The 22,161-nt window shown below is 45.4% G+C and overlaps 1 protein-coding gene across 1 annotated transcript in view; it reads right to left on the bottom strand.

Annotated features, from left to right (window-relative positions):
- LOC126485113 (synaptic vesicle glycoprotein 2C-like) overlaps positions 1 to 21,461 on the bottom strand; it is a 498,779-nt gene extending 477,318 nt beyond the window's left edge. Inside the window, exon 1 of the mRNA XM_050108743.1 lies at positions 21,139 to 21,461. Coding sequence (XP_049964700.1) covers positions 21,139 to 21,211 — 73 coding nt within the window. The 5' untranslated portion in view covers positions 21,212 to 21,461. The remainder of the gene's footprint in view (positions 1 to 21,138) is intronic.
- Between the last annotated feature and the right edge of the window lie 700 nt (positions 21,462 to 22,161).

Below are 22,161 nucleotides of genomic sequence, written 5' to 3'. Positions count from 1 at the left end.
GCCACAACTGTTTTACTGTACAAGAATGAATAACTACACTACAAAGGAAATTCTCTCTACAATTACGCGCTAGCAATAAACAAAACCTGTACTAATTACACAAACTACAAGAAAAAATCAGAAGATTCCAGTGAGGTATCCTTGGCTAAGGGTCGACATATGAAACGTCCCCTTTGAACAATTATACAAGACTGTGCTTAAACTGACACACAATATTTTTTTTTTTAGCGCAACGCAATCTTACTTTCAAAAATCTCTACAAAAGCATGGCCCTGACTAACATTAACCTATACCTTTCACAAATCACTTACCCTCACCAAAAATCTTCGTTACTCGAACTACTGCAATACAGCGAGTGCCACTACTGCCAGCTAAATAAAAGATTCAAACTACTGAAGGCACTAACTACTAATAGGCATAGTTAGCAAATGAAAGATTTTGATAGAGAACAAACAATGTATTTACCTCAACAGTGTTCAAAAGTCATAATGTACATAGCAGTTCGTGACATCCAGTCTTACAAATTTCAAAACTCCGCCATCTCTCTCCCCACATCCACCACTGCTGGCGGCTCACATCCAACTGCGCAACGCTACGCGCTGTTAACATCCAGCTGCCCAACGCTACAATGGCGAGTATTACAACAATGCAAAGCAGCCACAGACTGCACACAGCACAGCCAGTGATTTTCATACAGAGCACTACATGGCGTTACCAATAAGAAAACCTAAACAGCCTACTTACAGCCTTTTCAGTAGTTGCAGGGGCAATAGTCTGGATGATTGACTGATCCGGCCTTGTAACACTAACTACTAGGCGTTTCTTTTTGATGGTTGAAGGTGTTACGGTATTGAGCCCAGCAGCAACTGCCTTGTGGTCGCTAATCCCTGTAACCGTCATGATACTCCCTATTTGACCCAGATTATTTGTTGCTAAGAGGTCAAGTATACTTTCGCAACGATTTACGACTCAAGTGGGCTCATGAACTAATTGTTCAAAATAATTTTCTGAGAAAGCATTCAGTACAATTTTGGATGACGTTTCATGCCTGCTGCTGGCTTTAAACGTATAATTTTTCCAGCATATCGAGGGTAGATTGAAGTCGCCACCGACCATAATTGTATGAGTGGGCTAACTATTTGAAATGAGACTCAATTTTTCTTCGAACTGTTCAACAACAGTATCTTCTGAGTCGGGGGGTCGGTAAAACGATCCAATTAGTAGTTTAGTCCGATTTTCAAGTATAACCTCTACCCATACTATTTTGCAGGAGGTATCAACTTCAATTTCACTACAAGGCAAACTACTTCTGACGGCAATAAATACTCCTCCACCAACTGTCCCGGGTTCGTGTCCCGGCGGGGTCAGGGATTTTCTCTGCCTCGTGATGGCTGGGTGTTGTGTCATGTCCTTAGGTTAGTTAGGTTTAAGTAGTTCTAAGTTCTAGGGGACTGATGACCACAGATGTTAAGTCCCATAGTGCTCAGAGCCATTTGATCCATTTTTTCCACCAACTGTATTTAATCTATCCTTTCTGAACACTGTTAGATCGTTTGAAAAAATTTCAGCTGATCTTATTACTGGCTTTAGCCAGTTTTCTGTACGTATAAATATTTGAGATTCAGTGCTTTCTATTAGGGCTTGGAGCTCTGGTTTGACCTTCTGGTTTGAACTTCCTGCCATGACATCATTGCGACGTTGCTATATCTACTGCCGCCATCTTGCATACATTTGGCAACAATGCAAAGTGGGGTGATGCGCAGGTTGTCCCACTATTCACGAGCGACTTGCATGTGGAGAGCTAAAGAGAATGAGCCTAATACATGGAACACTACAGTAGACACCTTCAACTAGCAATGGCTTTCAAATGACTGACAATAACAATGCTGTTGGTCCTGATGAATAGCAGAGATAATTACTACACTAGTAATTTACATTTCTAATTATGCAACATTGCTACAGTTGTGTGAATTTTGTGAAGATTGACAAATAACGTCTTAATGGAATGTTGTACTTGGTTCTGTTTGAAAAATGCATCTATTAGTGCGTGAAGTACTGGTGAACTTTTAACGTCTCTGTGAGCCTCGCTTTTTCTAATGCTGATTGGAAAAAGTGCCATCAGTGGAGACTTTTATCCAAAATAAAGGAAAGTAGGTAGCTAAGCAGAATGTTTGCAAGGTGTGAGGCTGTCTCAGTTTTCACGTAGAGCGGGGAGCATCATAGATGTTTTTTTTTTTTTTTGGTGGGGTTTAAGGGCGCTCAACTACTGAGGTCATTAGCGCCCAGTCACCGTTGTTAGAGCACATGGAATCTAGTAAAACGCAAGGGGAGGGGGGAGACACCAGAAAGACCTGACAAAGATGCAGATAAAATAAGTAAAAAGGTTAGATGTCTTTGGACAAGCCAGTCAAAGTTATAAAACGCAGAACACGAGCAGCTGCTCGAGCATCATCAGCTAAAATATCCGGTAAAGTAGATGGCAGGGACAGGACAACACGAGATTGACTAAAGCGGGGACACGACAATAAAACATGGCGCACTGTTAATGCCTGACCACAAGGGCACTGTGGGGCTGGGTCACCGGAGAGCAGGTAGCAGTGGCTAAACCGGCAATGCCCAATCTGCAACCTGGTCATCAGGACCTCCTCTCGCCGAGATGGTCGGGAGGAGGTTGTCCAAGCAGTTGGGAGCGGTTTTACTGCCTGGAGCTTGTTTCCTTGAAGTGATGACCAAGTATCCCACCACAACGACACAAGCCTCTTACAAACAACCCCACGAACGTCAGATGACGGGACACAATGGGAGGCTGGCCGAGGCAGGAGGACTGCAGTCTTGGCTGCAGCATCAGCAGCCTCATTCCCAGGCACTCCTACATGGCCGGGAACCCACAGAAAGCTGACAGGAGAGCCATCAGCAGCAGAAGAATGGAGGGACTGCTGGATCCGTTGCACCAAGGGATAGACCGGATATGGAGCTCCAAGGCTCTGAAGAGCACTGAGTGAATGAGAGCAGAGTACATACGATGAATGGCGGTGGCGGTGGGCATACTGAACGGCCTGATGGAGAGCAAAAAGCTCGGCCGTAAAGCTCGAACATTGGTCGGGGAGCCGGTATTTAAAGGTGGCGGCTCCGACGACAAAGGCACAGCCGACACCATTGTCAGTTTTGGAGCCATCGATGTAAATAAAGGTGTGACCGGCAAGTCGAGAACGAAGTTCGACAAACCGTGAGCAATACACTGCAGCCGGAGTACCCTCCTTCGGGAGTGAGCTGAGGTCGAGATAAATATGAACCGGAGCCTGGAGTCAAGGTGGTGTCGGGCTCTCACCCTCTCTGAAGGTGGTAGGGAGGGCAAAATCCAATTGTCGAAGCAGGCGATGGAAGCGGACTCCGGGGGGCAGCAGGGCAGACACATACAACCTATACTGACGGTCGAGAGAATCGGCGAAGAAGGACTGGTAAGAGGGGTGGTTGGGCATAGACAACAGCCGGCAGGCATACCGACACAGCAGTATGTCGCGCCGGTAGGTCAATGGTAATTCAGCAGCTTCAGCATAAAGACTCTCGACAGGACTAGTGTAGAAGGCTCCGGTCGCAAGACGTAACCCCCGATGGTGGATCGAGTTGAGACGGCGTAAGAGGGATGGCCGAGCAGACGAGTAGACGAAGCTCCCATAATCCAGCTTCGATCGAACTATGGACCGATACAAGCGAAGCAGGACAGTGCGATCCGCTCCCCAAGATGAACCACTAAGAACTCTGAGGACATTAAGGGTACGTGTACAACGGGCTGCCAAATAAGAGACATGCGGAGACCAAGACACTTTCCTGTCCAACGTGAGCCCTAGAAACTTAGTTGTTTCCATGAATGGGAGAACAACGGGACCGAGATGTAAGTATGGCGGAAGGAACGCTTTATATCGCCAAAAGTTGATGCAAACCGTCTGCTCTTCAGAGAACCGGAAGCCATTTGCCACGCTGCATGAGTATAGGCTGTCTCGACAACGCTGAAGGCAGCGCTCCAGGAGGCATGTTCTCTGGGCACTGCAGTAGATCGCGAAGTCATCGACAAAGAGAGAGCCTGAGACATTAGGTGCAATGCAATCCATAATTGGATTGATCGCGATGGCAAAAAGGGCTACGCTCAAGACGGAGCCCTGAGACACTCCGTTCTCCTGGAGGAAGACATCGGACAATACGGAACCCACATGTACCCTAAACTTTCGATCCGTTAATCAATAAAAAGGGGCAGGCCCCACCTGTGCATAGTGCGGAGGATACCTCCTCTCCAACAGGTATCATAAGCCTTCTCCAAATCGAAGAACACGGCTACCGTTTGGCGCCTTCGCAAAAAGTTGTTCATGATGACTGTCGACATGGTCACAAGGTGGTCAACAGTGGAGCGGCAGCGACGAAAGCCGCATTGGACATTAGTAAGCAGCCGTCGAGATTCAAGAATCCAAACTAACCGAGCATGAACCATGCACTCCATCACCTTACAGACACAGCTTGTAAGAGTAATGGGGTGGTAACTAGAAGGAAGGTGTATCCTTCCCGGGTTTGGGTATAGGAACAACGACGGCGTCATGCCAACGCATGGGGACCTGACCTTCGGTCCAGACGCAATTGTAGGTACGAAGAAGGAAGCTTTTGCCCGCCGGAGAAAGGTGTGCCAGCATCTGAACGTGAATGGCATCTGGCCCCGGAGCTGAGGACCGTGACAGTGCAAGCGCACGTTCGAGTTCCCGCATAGTAAAGGGGGCATTATAAGATTCCAGATTCAGCGAGTGGAAGGAAGGTCGCCGAGCCTCTTCTGCCTCTTTCCTGCGAAGGAAGGCAGGGTGGTAATGGGCGGAGCTTGAAACCTCCGCGAAAAACCGGCCGAAGGCGTTGGAGACAGCCACAGGATCAACGAGGACCTCATTACCTGGGGTCAGGCCAGGTACCGAGGAGTGGGCCTTAATGCCCGACAGCCGGTGCAGGCCATCCCATACGACAGAAGAGGGAGTGAAACTGTTAAAGGAGCTGGTGAAAGAGGCCCAACAAGCTTTTTTGCTGTCTTTGATGACTCTACGGCATTGCGCTCGGAGTCGTTTGTATCCAATACAATTCGCCAACGTAGGATGGCGGCGATAGGTGCGTAAAGCACGTCGTCGAGCATGGATAACGTCTCTACAAGCCTCGTTCCACCAGGGGACGGAAACGCGACGTGAAGAAGAGGTAGTACGAGGAATGGAACGTTCAGCAGCATTGATGATAACAGTCGTAAGGTATTCGACCTGAGTGTCACAACTGAGAAAATCGTGGTCCGGAAAGGTCGCCAGGGAGGAGTAAAGTCCCCAGTCAGCTTTCGGTATGTTCCAGCTCGAAGGACATGGGGATGGGGTGTGGTGCAGGAGACGAATGACACAGGGGAAGTGGTCGCTCGAATAGGCGTCAGAAAGGACATACCACTCGAACTGACGGGCAAGAGTGGTAGAACAGATCGAGTGGTCCAAGTGGGAGTAGGTATGAGTAGAGTCCGAGAGGAAAGTCGGGGCACCAGTATTGAGGCAGACAAGATTGAGATGGTTGAAGACATCCGCCAAGAGTGAGCCTCTTTGACAGGATGGAGGAGAGCCCCATGGGGATGATGGGCATTGAAGTCGCCAAACAATAAAAACGGCGGGGGAAGCCGAACAATCAGGTGCATCATGTCAGCCCGACTAACAGCAGATGACAATGGAGAGTAGATGGTACAAACTGAAAAAGTAAAAGCAGAAAGAGTAATACAGACAGCTATTGCTTGGAGTGGGGTGGTCAATGGAATGGGATTGTAATAGACATCGTCCCGAACGAGCAACATGACCCCACCATGAGCTGGGATACCATCCACAGGAGTGAGGTCATACCGCTCCAAGGTATAGTGGGTAAAGGCAATAGGGTCAGTCGGGCGCAACTTGGTTTCCTGGAGACCAAGGACGAGCGGACAGTGCAGGCGGAGGAAGAGCTGGTCACCTCGACGGCTGCGGAGGGCCAGGTTTCGAGGGAACAACGCTACAACCGGCGGAAGGCGGATCCTGTTCCATCGAGTCGTTGCCAGCTGCGGCCGCTGTCCCTGGTTGTGTAGGAGGGGCAGCATCATTTGCCGACGAGAGGCCAGCTGAGGGCCTGGCAGCAGAGCATCCCGGCGAAACTGAGGACGGCCGGGAGCAGCAACTCACGGATGGAGCGTCAGACGAAACGCGCCGGGGTGGAGAGGCGGATAGAGACTTCTTCTTGGAAGTCCAAGGAGGCACAGGGATGGTGGGCTGGACCCGAAGAAGGTCCTCACACGCGGGGTCCGTTTTGGAACGCCGGACCTCCGAAGCTGGGGTCCGAAACGTTTCCCCGATGGACGCCTGAGAAAGGAGCGCTTCTCAGGCGGTGGGGGGGGGGAGGAGGAGGAGGAGGAGGAAGGGTGGCCCCTGGGGCAGAGGGGGTGGGGGCCAAGGGGGAGGAGGATTTGGAAGGGAGGGATTTGGGAGGCGGAGGCAGAGACTCCGGATGGGGGGAGGAGGCGGAGGGGGGGCAGGATAGGGGTGAGGATACTGTGGAAGGAGTGGACACCACTGAGGCAAACGAAGTTGTCAACGTCACGGGATGGAGGCGGTCATACTTCTTCCTGGCCTCAGAATAAGAGAGACGATCCAAAGTTTTGAGTTCTTGTATCTTCTTCTCCTTCTGATATGCGGGGCAGTCTGAGGATCTAGGCGAGTGGATGCCAGGACAATTAACGCACCGAGGTGGTGGGGTGCATGTATGTTCCTCACAAAGAGGACGTCCACAATCGCCACAAAGGGGCTCAGCCTCACACCGTGACGACATGTGCCCAAAGCGGAAAACACCGAAAACAGTGCATAGGAGGAGGGACGTAAGGTTGCACGTCGCGCCGGTAGCACATCACCTATACCTTATCCGGGAGAATGTCCCCCTCGAAGGCGAGGATAAAGGCCTGGTGTCGATGCGACGGTCTTTGGGGCCGCGCTGGACACGCTGGACGAAATGCACGCCTCAGCGCTCCAGGTTGGCCCTGAGCTCCTCATCAGATTGCAACAGAAGGTCCCGATGAAAAATAACCCCCTGCGTCCTATTCAGTGCCAGATGTGGGACAATGGACACTGGGATGTCCCCTAGTCGGTTGCACGCCTGGAGCGCCGCCGACTGTGTGGCGGAGGTGGTCTTTATAAGAACGGACCCCGAACGCATCTTACTGAGAGCCTCGATTTCCCCGAAGATGTCCTCAATGAGCTGAACAAAGAACATGGGCTTGGAGGTGGCGAACGTCCCCCCATCGGTTCGAGAACAGACCAAATAGTGGGGGAAGTACTTCGCCCCAAGCCGGTAGGCCTGTCCCTCCTCCCAGGGAGTGGCCAAGGGGGAAAGGGCAGGAGAACCAGAAGTAGAAACAGTACCTTTCCTTTTGAAAGACTCGGCCGCAGAGCGACCTGATACGTGTTGACGTTTCATCTGCGAAACGTCCGCCGCGATACCACCCACTCCGACCAGGGGCTCTCCCCACAGGCGGCACCCAGCCTCAGCAAGGGGCACCTGGCAGGATGACCGATGCCGGGAGTCCTGATGCCCCGAGGAGACGGGCATCTACTCCTTGGCCGACTTGGGGAGGGTGCAGCTCAGGTATCGGCAGTACGATGCCTGTGTTGTCAGGGGGCTACAACCTAGAGGGTACATGACTACCCCCACCACAACGGGGTGGCTACTATGATGGATTTCTGGTGCCATGGAAAGTCCATCATGATCGTAGGTGCAGATGGGGACGCACTATGGGCGTAACTTGTACAACCCATCAGGTGTTTAGGCCCAATTTGAGGAATAGTGGGTACGCAACAACGCCGGTACAATGCTGAGTGCCAAGGCCTTAGTGCACTGAGGACCAGTGGTACACCACGTAAGGCGTCCTTCCCCAAAAGGCTCGTACTTCTGTAGAATTTTGAAAAATGGAGGTCAAACCCCAAGGGGGACCATCACATGGAAGGCCGAAACGGTTGAAACTCCTTTTAGTCGCCTCTTACGACAGGCAGGAATACCTCGGGCCTATTCTTACCCCGGACCCGCAGGGGGAGCATCATAGATGGGAATGTGCGGGCATGGAATCTGCTTTCTGGATACACTGCGTTGATGCCAGGGGTACAGCAGCACCTTTACAGTCCAGGGTGCCTATTCTGTATCTTTCCGCCATTGTGCCAATCGTTTCGGTACTCAATAGCACCAAATGGTCTAGTACTCGAATTAGAGTCCCTGCGCTATTCAGTATGCATTTCGGTAGCGATACCGAAGTGCTGTTGTCGGTTCGTGTCGCGCAAGCCAACCAACAGCAAGCGGCTGCAGATCCGCGCATGCGCACTGCAGCGCTAGCAGATGACACAGGCGCGCTGTTTTCCCAAGTACCTAAAATTGCGGTTACGTTGCCGTAACGCATGACGCCGCATTCCATCGAGCTGACGTGCCCGCCTTCATCGCCGTTGCCTCCTCCTTAACAGTATCAGGCGCCGTATATCCATTTCCATGATTCTCAGCTGAAATGCATAAAAATTTTTACAGTTTCTCTGACCGCATGTTTCCATGCATGCACAATAACGGTAACGTACTTGACTGTATTCTGCAGTTTGTCGTAAATGCCGCGTTATGTCATCTTATTCTCATTCACACTGACATCGTGAATGAGTTAGGAATAGTATGTAGTGCCACATTGTACAAATACATCTATAAAAACATCCGAAAAATTGATTCTTTGAGTTTCAAAGAATAAGAAGACAAACAGAATGTGGTTATAACACGCTCCCAGAGGTCCAAATGATTATGTAGCCCACTTCCCTATACTGAAAAAACAAAAATACTCATTTTCGAGAGCTCCTGCAGTTCGTCGAAGTTTATAGCGTGAATGAAAATGTTTCGCATATGGTGCTACAGTCTAAAAATATTACGGCAGAGATGTTTCATCTCTGTCTACTGTGGTTGAGGATTCAATCGCAGATAAATACTTGTGACAAGCAAGATTATGAAGATGACTGCTGCTAGTTATATTCCCAGTAATTTAAGTTGTGCTCTTAGATTCCTGTCGAACCGCATACTCGGAAATCGCTACATATTCAGAAAAAATGGTGAATTATTTCTGACAAGAAAAAATATAAAGTTCACTGTCGGTTGCTTCACTCACAGCAATTTCATCTACAGCAATTTTGTATTTCGCTTTTTAAATATACAGAAATCACGAAATCATTATTGAGTAAGTGTGCTCTTACATGTAAGTATTGACGAATACTGCAGAAAAATATTAACTTACACGAATAACAATGTCTCAGAACGTGTTGCATATATGAAGAGGTAAAAAAAGTTTTTGCATTCGCCCATGCGCGAACCCGTGACCTTTCGTAATGCATTCCCGCACTCTAACCACTTGGCCACACCAAACAACAGACACCCAGTGCTCATTTGTTGTAGTATTGTGCAGAGGAACGTAGGCTGACTTCGTTGCCAAACAGTGCTGCGTAAGTCATAAATGCGTGGTAGTTTGGAAGGTTTCCAATATCAGGCTTCACATAATTGCTTTCCATTGTTATTTGAAAGTTGTAAACACGTTTCGGCAGTTACTAACTAACCCATTTGTGGGAAAAACTACACAAAGATACTAGTAATGTCAGTTCACACTCATGTAATATACGTAAGTTGAGCCGATGTTTTGATATTTAATGATCTTTAAACTCTTATTTGCAGCCGGCCGCGGTGGTCTAGCGGTTCTAGGCGCTCAGTCAGGAATCGCGCGACTGCTACGGTCGCAGGTTCGAATCTTGCCTCGGGCATGGATGTGTGTGATGTCCTTAGGTTAGTTAGGTTGAAGTAGTTCTAAGTTCTAGGGGACTGATGACCACAGATGTTAAGTCCCATAGTGCTCAGAGCCATTTGAACCATTTGAATCTTATTTGCATAAAAATAACACGTATTTTAAGAGAATATTGACCGAAAACCTTTTATTTATATATAATCATTCACAGTAACAACCTAACCTAACCATATTTCTAACAAAGGAAAATAGTCTATTATGAACTCACTTTCCAACTGGATGCGTGCTCTGGTGATTCTTTAGTAATACAATCACTAAATCCAAAGCTAAAACTGCTAAATATGTTTAAAATAAATTATAGGTGTACATAAACCACAGCTCACCGATCGACAGGGCCAGACCGAAATGCAAAACCTCTCGGTACAATTGACATAAAATCGGTGGGAGGACCGTTCGGTAACAAGTCTCAGAAGCTTACTGAATAGTATATTTCGATAAATAACCGAAAATGACGTCACTACCGAGACTAACCTACCACACCGATCAGTATGAACGATACCGAATAGGGCCCCTAGAGTCTCCAGAGGGTTCTCAGACTGTTCGGCGATGACGAACGGAACTGTGTTTTATAGTATGAGTTCCCTGGAATAATTTCTGTGTAAATCAAGGAGCATTGTACAAAACGGACCAACCAAATGGGCGGTTGCAGCTGTTAAGGTACTGGTGCCGTATTCGGGAGGATGGAATTTTCCTGTCTAGCCATGCTGATCTGGGTTTTCCTGTGTTGCTCAATGTCTTCAGACAAACGCTGGGATGGCTCGCTCATCAACGCTGTGGTCGACCACAAGTCTTATCCTCGGAAGCCACCTGTCCTATCCCCATAAACCAGTGATGTATTGTGTGTTGCGTATTTTTAGGTATTAAATTGGATTATATCATTGTGAGATGATTATTGGATTAATAGAAAAGATTAATAAAAAAGACAAATGAATTGAGGCATGGAGCGTGGGAACACCCCTTCCCCTCGCGCGTCCGTCTGCGGTCTATGTGATGGTCCTTCCTAAAGATATTACCTTACCTGTCACTAAATTGTTGCCAGCCTTGTCGTGTTTCACAGTTCGCCGTTTATGGTCTCCCAGTTTCTTTCATTTTTATGTATAGAATCAGTGAGAGAAGAGAATGTTCTAATGAAACAACATCCTCATTATGAGCAAGAAACTCATGAGAAAACCCTACTATTGACAATGTTTCAGCCGAATAAATCGAAATGACAAGAAAACGCGAATCAGTAGTTACATAAATGGTTGTTGTTGTTGTGGTCTTCAGTCCTGAGACTGGTTTGATACAGCTCTCCATGCTACTCTATCCTGTGCAAGCTGCTTCATCTCCCAGTACCTACTGCAACCTACATCCTTCTGAATCTGCTTAGTGTATTCATCTCTTGGTCTCCCTCTACGATTTTTACCCTCCACGCTGCCCTCCAATGCTAAATTTGTGATCCCTTGATGCCTCAAAACATGTCCTATCAACCGATCCCTTCTTCTAGTCAAGTTGTGCCACAAACTTCTCTTCTCCCCAATCCTACTCAATACCTCCTCATTAGTTACGTGATCTACCCACCTTATCTTCAGCATTCTTCTGTAGCACCACATTTCGAAAGCTTCTATTCTCTTCTTGTCCAAACTGGTTATCGTCCATGTTTCACTTCCATACATGGCTACACTCCATACAAATACTTTCAGAAACGACTTCCTGACACTTAAATCTATACTCGATGTTAACAAATTTCTGTTCTTCAGAAACGATTTCCTTGCCATTGCCAGTCTACATTTTATATCCTCTCTACTTCGACCATCATCAGTTATTTTACTCCCTAAATAGCAAAACTCCTTTACTATTTTAAGTGTCTCATTTCCTAATCTAATCCCCTCAGCATCACCCGATTTAATTTGACTACATTCCATTATCCTCGTTTTGCTTTTGTTGATGTTCATCTTATATCCTCCTTTCAAGACACTGTCCATTCCGTTCAACTGCTCTTCCAAGTCCTTTGCTGTCGCTGACAGAATTACAATATCATCAGCGAACCTCAAAGTTTTTATTTCTTCTCCATGGATTTTAATACCTACTCCGAATTTTTCTTTTGTTTCCTTTACTGCTTGCTCAATATACAGATTGAATAACATCGGGGAGAGGCTACAACCCTGTCTCACTCCTTTCCCAACCACTGCTTCCCTTTCATGTCCCTCGACTCTTATAACTGCCATCTGGTTTCTGTACAAATTGTAAATAGCCTTTCGCTCCCTGTATTTCACCCCTGCCACCTACAGAATTTGAAAGAGAGTATTCCAGTTAACGTTGTCAAAAGCTTTCTCTAAGTCTACAAATGCTAGAAACGTAGGTTTGCCTTTTCTTAATCTTTCTTCTAAGATAAGTCGTAAGGTTAGTATTGCCTCACGTATTCCAACATTTCTACGGAATCCAAACTGATCTTCCCCGAGGTCCGCTTCTACCAGTTTTTCCATTCGTCTGTAAAGAATTCGCGTTAGTATTTTGCAGCTGTGACTTATTAAACTGATAGTTCAGTAATTTTCACATCTGTCAACACCCGCTTTCTTTGGGATTGGAATTATTATATTCTTCTTGAAGTCTGTGGGTATTTCGCCTGTCTCATACATCTTGCTCACCAGATGGTAGAGTTTTGTCATGACTGGCTCTCCCAAGGCCGTCAGTAGTTCTAATGGAATGTTGTCTACTCCAGGGGCCTTGTTTCGACTCAGGTCTTTCGGTGCTCTGTCAAACTCTTCACGCAATATCTTATCTCCCATTTCATCTTCATCTACATCCTCTTCCATTTCCATAAAATTGTCCTCAAGTACATCGCCCTTGTATAAACCCTCTATATACTCCTTCCACCTTTCTGCCTTCCCTTCTTTGCTTAGAACTGGGTTGCCATCTGAGCTCTTGATATTCATACAAGTGGTTCTCTTCTCTCCAAAGTTCTCTTTAATTTTCCTGTAGGCAGTATCTATCTTACCCCTAGTGAGACAAGCCTCTACATCCTTACATTTGTCCTCTAGCCATCCCTGCTTAGCCATTTTGCACTTTCTGTCGATCTCATTTTTGAGACGTTTGTATTCCTTTTTGCCTGCTTCATTTACTGCATTTTTATATTTTCTGCTTTCATCAATTAAATTCAATATTTCTTCTGTTACCCAAGGATTTCTATTAGCCCTCGTCTTTTTACCTACTTGATCCTCTGCTGCCTTAACTACTTCATCCCTCAGAGCTACCCATTCTTCTTCTACTGTATTCCTTTCCCCCATTCCTGTCAATTGTTCCCTTATGCTCTCCCTGAAACTCTGTACAACCTCTGGTTCTTTCAGTTTATCCAGGTCCCATGTCCTTAAATTCCCGCCTTTTTGCAGTAACCAATAGATTGTGGTCAGAATCCACATCTGCCCCTGGAAATGTCTTTCAATTTAAAACCTGGTTCCTAAATCTCTGTCTTACCATTATGTAATCTATCTGATACCTTTTAGTATCTCCAGGATTCTTCCAGGTATACAACCTTCTTTCATGATTCTTGAACCAAGTGTTAGCTATGATTAAGTTATGCTCTGTGCAAAATTCTACAAGGCGGCTTCCTCTTTCATTTCTTCCCCCCAATCCATATTCACCTACTATGTTTCCTTCTCTCCCTTTTCCTACTGACGAATTCCAGTCACCCATGACTATTAAATTTTCGTCTCCCTTCACTACCTGAATAATTTCTTTTATCTCGTCATACATTTCACCAATTTCTTCATCATCTGCAGAGCTAGTTGGCATATAAACTTGTACTACTGTAGTAGGCATGGGCTTTGTGTCTATCTTGGCCACAATAATGCGTTCACTATGCTGTTTGTAGTAGCTAACCCGCACTCCTATTTTTTTATTCATTATTAAACCTACTCCTGCATTACCCATATTTGATTTTGTATTTATAACCCTGTAATCACCTGACCAAAAGTCTTGTTCCTCCTGCCACCGAACTTCACTAATTCCCACTATATCTAACTTTAACCTATCCCTTTCCCTTTTTAAATTTTCTAACCTACCTGCCCGATTAAGGGATCTGACATTCCACGCTCCGATCCGCAGAATGCCAGTTTTCTTTCTCCTGATAACGACGTCCTCCTGAGTAGTCCCCGCCCGGAGATCCGAATGGGGGACTATTTTACCTCCGGAATATTTTACCCAAGAGGACGCCATCATCACTTAATCATACATAAATGGTACCAGTATTAATTTATTACCGATACATGTGGTAGGGTAACCATTTACTCACGAGTCTAGAATCTGGCTTTGTTATTTCACCAGTTCCAGTGCACTGAAGATGACTGACACTTTAACATACTTACTTTTCTAGAGCTTTTTCGTCACAGTTACGACGCTGACGTAACTACTTATTTGAAAATATTTTTAGGACGGCGCGAGCTATTTTGTCTGCACAGTCGCTGCCGCTGCAGAGTTCCTGTCGGGAGCAGCTTCTCAGCTGCGGGCAGTGCACAGACACAGCACATCGTCCTACCGTCTCAAATGGTACCGCAGGAAAATACTGCACAAGTACTGCCAATGCTCAGTCACAAGCGCGCCGTAGAACGGTTCCGTTAAGCAGGCGTATAGAAGTTTACCCTCCGCCTTCGACGAACTGTGCTGCATCTACATCTACATACATACTCCGCAATACACCATACGGTGCGTGGCGGAGGGTACCTCGTACCACAACTAGCATCTTCTTTCCCTGTTCCACTCCCAAACAGAATGATGGAAAAATGACTGCCTATAAGCCTCTGTACGAGCCCTAATCTCTCTCATCTTTCTGGTCTTTCCTCGAAATGTAAGTTGGCGGCAGTAAAATTGTACTGCAGTCAGCCTCAAATGCTGGTTGTCTAAATTTCCTCAGTAGCGATTCACGAAAAGAACGCCTCCTTTCCTCTAGAGACTCCCACCCGAGTTCCTGAAGCATTTCCGTAACACTCGCGTGATGATAAAACCTATCAGTAACAAATCTAGCAGCCCGCCTCTGAATTGATTCTATGTCCTCCCTCAATCCGACCCGATAGGGATCCCAAACGCTCGAGCAGTACTCAAGAAGAGGTCGTATTAGTGTTTTATAAGCGTCTCCATGGAGAAGAAATAAAAACTTTGAGGTTCGCCGATGACATTGTAATTCTGTCATAGACAGCAAAGGACTTGGAAGAGCAGTTGAACGGAATGGACAGTGTCATGAAAGGAGGGTATAAGATGAACATCAACAAAAGCAAAACGAGGATAATGGAATGCAGTTGAATTAAGTCGGCTGATGCTGAGGGAAATAGATTAGGAAATGAGACACTTAAAGTAGTAAAGGAGTTTTGCTATTTGGGGAGCAAAATAACTGATGATGGTCGAAGTAGAGAGGATATAAAATGTAGACTGGCAATGGCAAGGAAAGCGTTTCTGAAGAAGAGAAATTTGTTAACATCGAGTATTGATTTAAGTGCCAGGAAGTCGTTTCTGAAAGTATTTGTATGGAGCGTGGCCATGTATGGAAGTGAAACATGGACGATAACTAGTTTGGACAAGAAGAGAATAGAAGCTTTCGAAATGTGGTGCTACAGAAGAATGCTGAAGATTAGATGGGTAGATCATATAACTAATGAGGAGGTATTGAATAGGATTGGGGAGAAGAGAAGTTTGTGGCTCAACTTAACTAGAAGAAGTGATCGGTTGGTAGGACATGTTCTGAGGCATCAAGGGATCACCAATTTAGTATTGGAGGGCAGCGTGGAGGGTAAAAATCGTAGAGGGAGACCAAGAGATGAATACGCTAAACAGATTCAGAAGGATGTAGGTTGCAGTAGGTACTGGGAGATGATGAAGCTTGCACAGGATAGAGTAGCATGGAGAGCTGCATCAAACCAGTCTCAGGACTGAAGACCACAACAACAACAACAACAACAACAACAACAACAACAAAAACAACAACAACAACAAGCGGTCTCCTTTACAGATGAACCACATCTTCCCAAAATTCTACCAATGAACCGAAGACGACTATCCGCCTTCCCCACAACTGCCATTACACGCTTGTCCCACTTCATATCGCTCAGCAATGTTACGCCCAAATATTTAATCGACGTGACTGTGTCAAGCGCTACACTACCAATGGAGTATTCAAACATTACGAGATTCTTTTTCCTATTCATCTGCATTAATTTACATTTATCTATATTTAGAGTTAGGTGCCATTCTTTACACCAATCACAAATCCTGTCCAAGTCATCTTGTATCCTACAGTCACTCAGCGACGACACCTTCCCGTACGCCAAGGCATCATCAGAAAACAGCCGCACATTGCTATCCACCCTATCCAAAAGATCATTTATGTAGATAGAAAACAACAGCGGTCCTACCACACTTCCCTGGGGCGTTCCAGATGATACCCTCACCTCCGATGAACACTCACCATCGAGGACAACGTACTGGGTTTTATTACTTAAGAAGTTCTGTTCACTTCTCAGACATCGTCCCTCATTTACTGTAATTATTTGCTCTTAGTGGCTTTTTCTCTCTTGGAATATTCTTGCTTTTTGTACATTTTTGTCTGTTATTTTGAGTTTCAGTGACTGCTTGCCCCATCATATGAGCATGAGGAAAATTCCGTGACAGAATACCAGTAACCGAGAAACATCGTGCGACCTTCAGTGGGACATGGGCTTCGTAGATTGGCAACAGTGTCATCACGTTTAACAACTTCTGGATACCTCACAGTAAATTCTGTTTCAGCCTCCACGTACACCATGCAATTTACGATAAAATCCAGTTTACAATGATAGACAGTGAACAGATTTCTACCGAGATACACTTTCAGAGCATGTCGTGTCAGAAATGGGCAATCGTTTAACATTAGTAGGGTCTCACCTACACACGAAATTTCGCATGGAAGAGAGTGTCTCGAAATGTCTTCATCTGTTGATCAATCAGTTTAATGTGCCGAGTTAAAACTGTATCACACCAGCCAAGATCTGCGTTCGAATCCCGGTACAGCCATAGTTCTATCTCCTTACACATAGCAGTAATGTAGTAAAATAATTAATTTTCATCTGTTACTTAGTTTTCAACAAAAGGCATGGACCTCATTATTAGTTCAAATGGCTCTGAGCGCTATGGGACTTAACATCTGAGATCATCAGTCCCCTAGAACTTAGAACTAATTAAACCTAACTAACCTAAGGACATCACACACATCCATGCCCGAGGCAGGATTCGAACCTGCGACCGTAGCGGTCGCGCGGTTCCAGACTGTAGTGCCTAGAACCGCTCGGCCACTCCAGCCGGCCCTCATTATTAGTCATCAAAATTTAGCATACCAAGTATGTTATTCACCACGTGACATTACCCATCCAAAGAGTCTAACAAGAGAAGTCAAATTACCAACATTTCTGTGTTTGTAAACAAGAGTGGTGTGCCATGACGAGAGCGAAGCTCGACAAAGTACAAATATCTTTCCTTCCACGCCTACTTCACTCATGAAATCATAAAAACGTAACAAAAACACATACACGATACATGTGACTTAACTGAATTCTGGTTCTCGTCGACTTTCAGGACTTCTCACTGTAACACCTATTTTTGACCTATTTTGTATCTGTATCGATATTTCTATGTCAATTTGTAGAATTGCTTATCTATAATGTTGTATCTGTCATAGAAATTCTTTGACTATGTATACATGTTTCAGTTATGTGAAACTTTTGAATGATGATGTTTAAATTATGCTTGTGGATTCAAATAACTAATAGAACGATTGATATGTAATGTACTGTAAATGACTTGGTCTGTAGTTAGGGAAAATAGGGTTGAATGTAGATGTGAAGATGTGGGGAAGCCCCGCAGCTACGGCAGTAGCTGCGGGGTTAAAAACAGTCTTGGTTGCAATTTTAGTTTTTTTATTTTTCAACGACGCGTTTCGCCTTATTTATGCATCTTCAGGTTATGTGCCTAAATAAGGCAAAACGCGTCGTTGAAAAATAAAAAACTAAAATTGCAACCAAGGCTGTTTTTAACCAAGTTTGCTGTATGCCACATATGGATTGGAAGAATTTCTATGGTAATGGTGAGGTTGGCACGCAAGTGTCAACTTGTCCTTTGTGACGGGTAGGAAGTCAGGGCTGAGCAGTGCTCTGGTTAACATCTCGTTAACAGCGGCGAATAATTGTGGCTCATATTCCTCGAGTTTTGAGGCCAGAAGAGCTTAAGGGCAGTATATATTGGCCTTGGATGCTGCGTTTGGTGATACCACTATCATGGCATGGTTTTTGGCCCTAAAAATATAATTTCGACGCCAAGAAGATATGTAACTGGACGAGGCCAACAGTATTGCTATCATTGCGTCACCGCTAGGTTGATAGCGACTGCAAATTACACCACCAGTACCGCCAGCCTTCCACCAAATTGTTTATATTTGGTACTCTGTTAATGGACCAGGTATTTGTGAATTTTGGTTGATTTTAATAATAATCGTGGTGTTGCTAAAAACTCTGTCTTAGACCCGTGATTATCCCAAATCACAAACCTGGACAGGAATCCCAGCCTAGTGAATGTAATTGCGAGTCTCCTAATTTATTATGAGAAAGTGGTCGAACTTGAATTTAATGTTGTGTTGTCAGTTGCACAGCGAATAATACTTTTGATTAGGTCAAAAGACTGCTTATGAAAGCATATTTGTTATTTAAAGAGTTATTGTTTGTTGTGCTTTAATTAATTAATAATTAATGATAAGAGTATTTACCATTTCTCATACATACTGGTGTAGTTTTGTTAACGAACATGGGTCTTCAAACAAAGTTTAAGGGTCCGCATGTACTAGGCTAGTTAGTTAATGAAGCAATGCAAAGGCTCCTTCAGAGCCAGGGTAGTTAGATTTGCATTCTGTTTGGTTGCTTCAATCCGAGTTTAAGTAAGAACTGTTTACTGTGTCATCTATTCTAATGCAAGCTGGTTAACGCACAGGCGTAGAGATACTGTACTAAGCAATGAAGTTACAGACTGTGATCATCATCAGAGCCCCTGATAGCCGGCCGTTGTGGTCGAGCGGTTCTAGACGCTTCAGTCAAACCGCGCGACCGCTGCGGTCGCAGGCTCGAATCCTGCCTCAGGCATGGATGTGTGTGATGTCCTTAGGTTAGTTAGGTTTAAGTAGTTCTAAGTTCTAGGGGACTGATGACCTCAGATGTTAAGTCCCATAGTGCTCAGAGCCATTTGAACCCTGATTTAAATTCGGAACCATTTCAAGCTTATCCCTGTTCAGTATTGCCACTTGTTTCATGTGTGTCGCTAATAGGTTTTATAAACAGTTACACCAAGTTCATTTAAGGTAAGTGTTGTTGAGAGGCACTGTCTCATTGGCCATTTGTTTGTTAGCAACGCATTTATCTGCAAATTTAGGTTACTGTGTTGTAGTGTGAACAGATGTATGGAAAGAGTTTAGTGTGTGTGTGTGTGTGTGTGTGTGTGTGTAGGAAGGTTAGCTTAGCCTTAGCACTGCCTTCTGCTGGAAATACGGAAGCGTCCGATCCCACCCATCTGCTTTGACCCATGACGTCACAAATATGGCGGAAACAAACACACACACTTTCCACAAGAAGCCTAATGACACTAACGGGACAAGCGCGGGAAATGGGGTGTTTTGGGTGGGGGGCAAACTAAATATAAACAAATTTAGACGCCTTGCGTAGCTACAACGTGTATGTGAAGACAGCCATGCATGAATACCCACCCACCTCCCCAGGGGTCGTAACCCCTGCAACCCATAGAAGATAAAGATGCATCAGTAACTGATTAGTGTTTTTTATCTTTTTTAAAAAAAAATCTCACGGGATAGAACGAACAGATCAGAAAGATAAATATAATAAACTAAAACAGAAATTCGAGGAAATAGATAATTAAAATAAGTAATAAGTGTTTTTAAATTAAAAAAATCTCACGAGATAGAACGAACAGATCAGAAAAGTAAATAAAATAAGATAAAACAGAACTGGAGACAGCCACACTCAAACCAAACTCCGCGCCGTCATGACGTCACACACGACAACACCCTTACGCCACGGGTCAAAGCCGACGCTTGGGATCGGACGCTTCTGTCGACCCTCCTGCTGCTTTATCATTTTGATTGACACAAGAATGCCTAATTAGCCTGGCTACCGGTTTTAATATGTTACAGTTTGCTTTTGTGCTGGGAGAACGTCCACTCCTGACCCACCGCTTACTGTTGATTTTACTCTGTTGGAGAGTTTCGGAAATGAATCCCAGTTTGATTGCTCTGTTTCCATTAGGTTAACTCACGGTCACAGCTACTCAAAAATTCGTCGCAGAGGTGTAACGTTAGCATCGATTGCCGTAGAAGGTGGTCCGTGGTACTGTTACACCACCCAGCAGTTATTGAACAAAACCATGAAAACTATTTTCTCTATGAAGTGTTAGATTCCGAGCTCTTCATTAACGGATGAAGTCTTTCAAAGCAAATATTCCGAAAATAAATCGAATTCACTGCTCGTTAGCATGGTCAACACTTGTCTCGATAATTTTTCTTTCACTGTTGTCATTCGCGAACTATCATGTTGAAAAAGAAAGTACCACATACGATAATAGACTAATTACCGGTACGTCAAAACTACCGCATAAACGACACGTAAATTAATCTTTGTGATCTTTCACTGATTCCCCTGAAACTGCAAACGAAGTATATTCGTTAAATTTATTGGTTAGATAGTACTCTAAGTTTAAGAACAATTACCGATCTCCTCTGTTTGTTGTTGCCTGCAGGTGGCAAAAGTTTACACTAATGTCAAGCTACGACTTTCGCAGACTGAATGGTTCATATTTGTTAGCATCTAATGAAGAAAATCATAGTCACTTAAGTTATACTGTTGCACTTGATATACGTGAATTAACGCTGTTCGAAAGACTGTTACAATGTGTAAATTCTTCCATGTTTGTTACCCTGTAATCAATGTACTACAACTGAAACGTATATTAGATTATCCCGATCTTCCCAGAGCCTCATAACGGATTCTTAAGTTGCGAGATTGGATATGCAGGTTTGATACTAATCTCAGATTCAAAACGATTAGCGGTATGTTGCTCGTACACTGTACGAAAGTCTTAAAATATGTAAATCGTTCCGTGTTGAAGAGTGAGTGTTTATAACAGAGGTGTGTACATTAGATCAGCCGGATGGTCAAAGGGCCGTTTTTACAGTGGCTTATCGGAAGATACGGAACGTGACTTACACAAGCGTTCCAACTCTGCTGACGTTTCTGCCGGCGCCGCCGCGCTGACCTTGGCCGCAGAAGCCGCTGGCATCTTTCCCGCCGGCCTTGCTAGCAGCTGGCGTTCCCCGCTTTATCGGCAGGCGCTACTTCTCGCAGCAGACCTCTGCAAACTGCGTTTCAGTTCCGAGCTCGTGAGCGCACGGCGCTACTGCGTGAACGGCTCTCGCGGCTCCTTCGTCACGAGCGGCGGCCTCGCGGCTTACTGGCGGACTCTCCGAACAACAGAATAAACAGCGGACAGCCGCCGATACCGGCCGGTCGCTCACGGACCGGATCTACGTCACCAGCTGCGTCGCCTGACGCGCAAATCTATCGCCGCGCACGCCAGTCTGCGCCACTGGATACACCGCGCCGAGTCTGAATGCTGACTCACTTTTAGACGACCTGTGCGGCGCTGTGTTGCTGCTGACGGACAGAATATGTTGCGCGTAACCCGGATGGGTGCTTCATTCGAAAGATCGCACGTGTCCAATGTTGCTCGTGAACAATCTGTAGGTTAACGACAATACATCTAAAGCAACTGTATATCTGCACGTTACACGACTCAACAAGTTTAACGTTTTCTTCTTTCGTAATACATCTACATCTACATCTACATCTATACTCCGCGAGCCACCTTACGGTGTGTGGCGGAGGGTACTTATTGTACCACTATCTGATCCCCCCTTCCCTGTTCCATTCACGAATTGTGCGTGGGAAGAACGACTGCTTGTAAGTCTCCGTATTTGCTCTAATTTCTCGGATCTTTTCGTTGTGATCATTACGCGAGATATATGTGGGCGGTAGTAATATGTTGCCCATCTCTTCCCGGAATGTGCTCTCTCGTAATTTCGATAATAAACCTCTCCGTATTGCGTAACGCCTTTCTTGAAGTGTCCGCCACTGGAGCTTGTTCAGCATCTCCGTAACGCTCTCGCGCTGACTAAATGTCCCCATGACGAATCGCGCTGCTTTTCGCTGGATCATGTCTATCTCTTCTAT

This window comes from Schistocerca serialis, chromosome 6 (genome assembly GCF_023864345.2).
Source record: "Schistocerca serialis cubense isolate TAMUIC-IGC-003099 chromosome 6, iqSchSeri2.2, whole genome shotgun sequence".
Lineage (NCBI taxonomy): Eukaryota > Metazoa > Arthropoda > Insecta > Orthoptera > Acrididae > Schistocerca > Schistocerca serialis.
The sequence above is the reverse complement of the archived record's forward strand: the minus strand, read 5'-3'. Positions and strand labels throughout refer to the sequence as shown.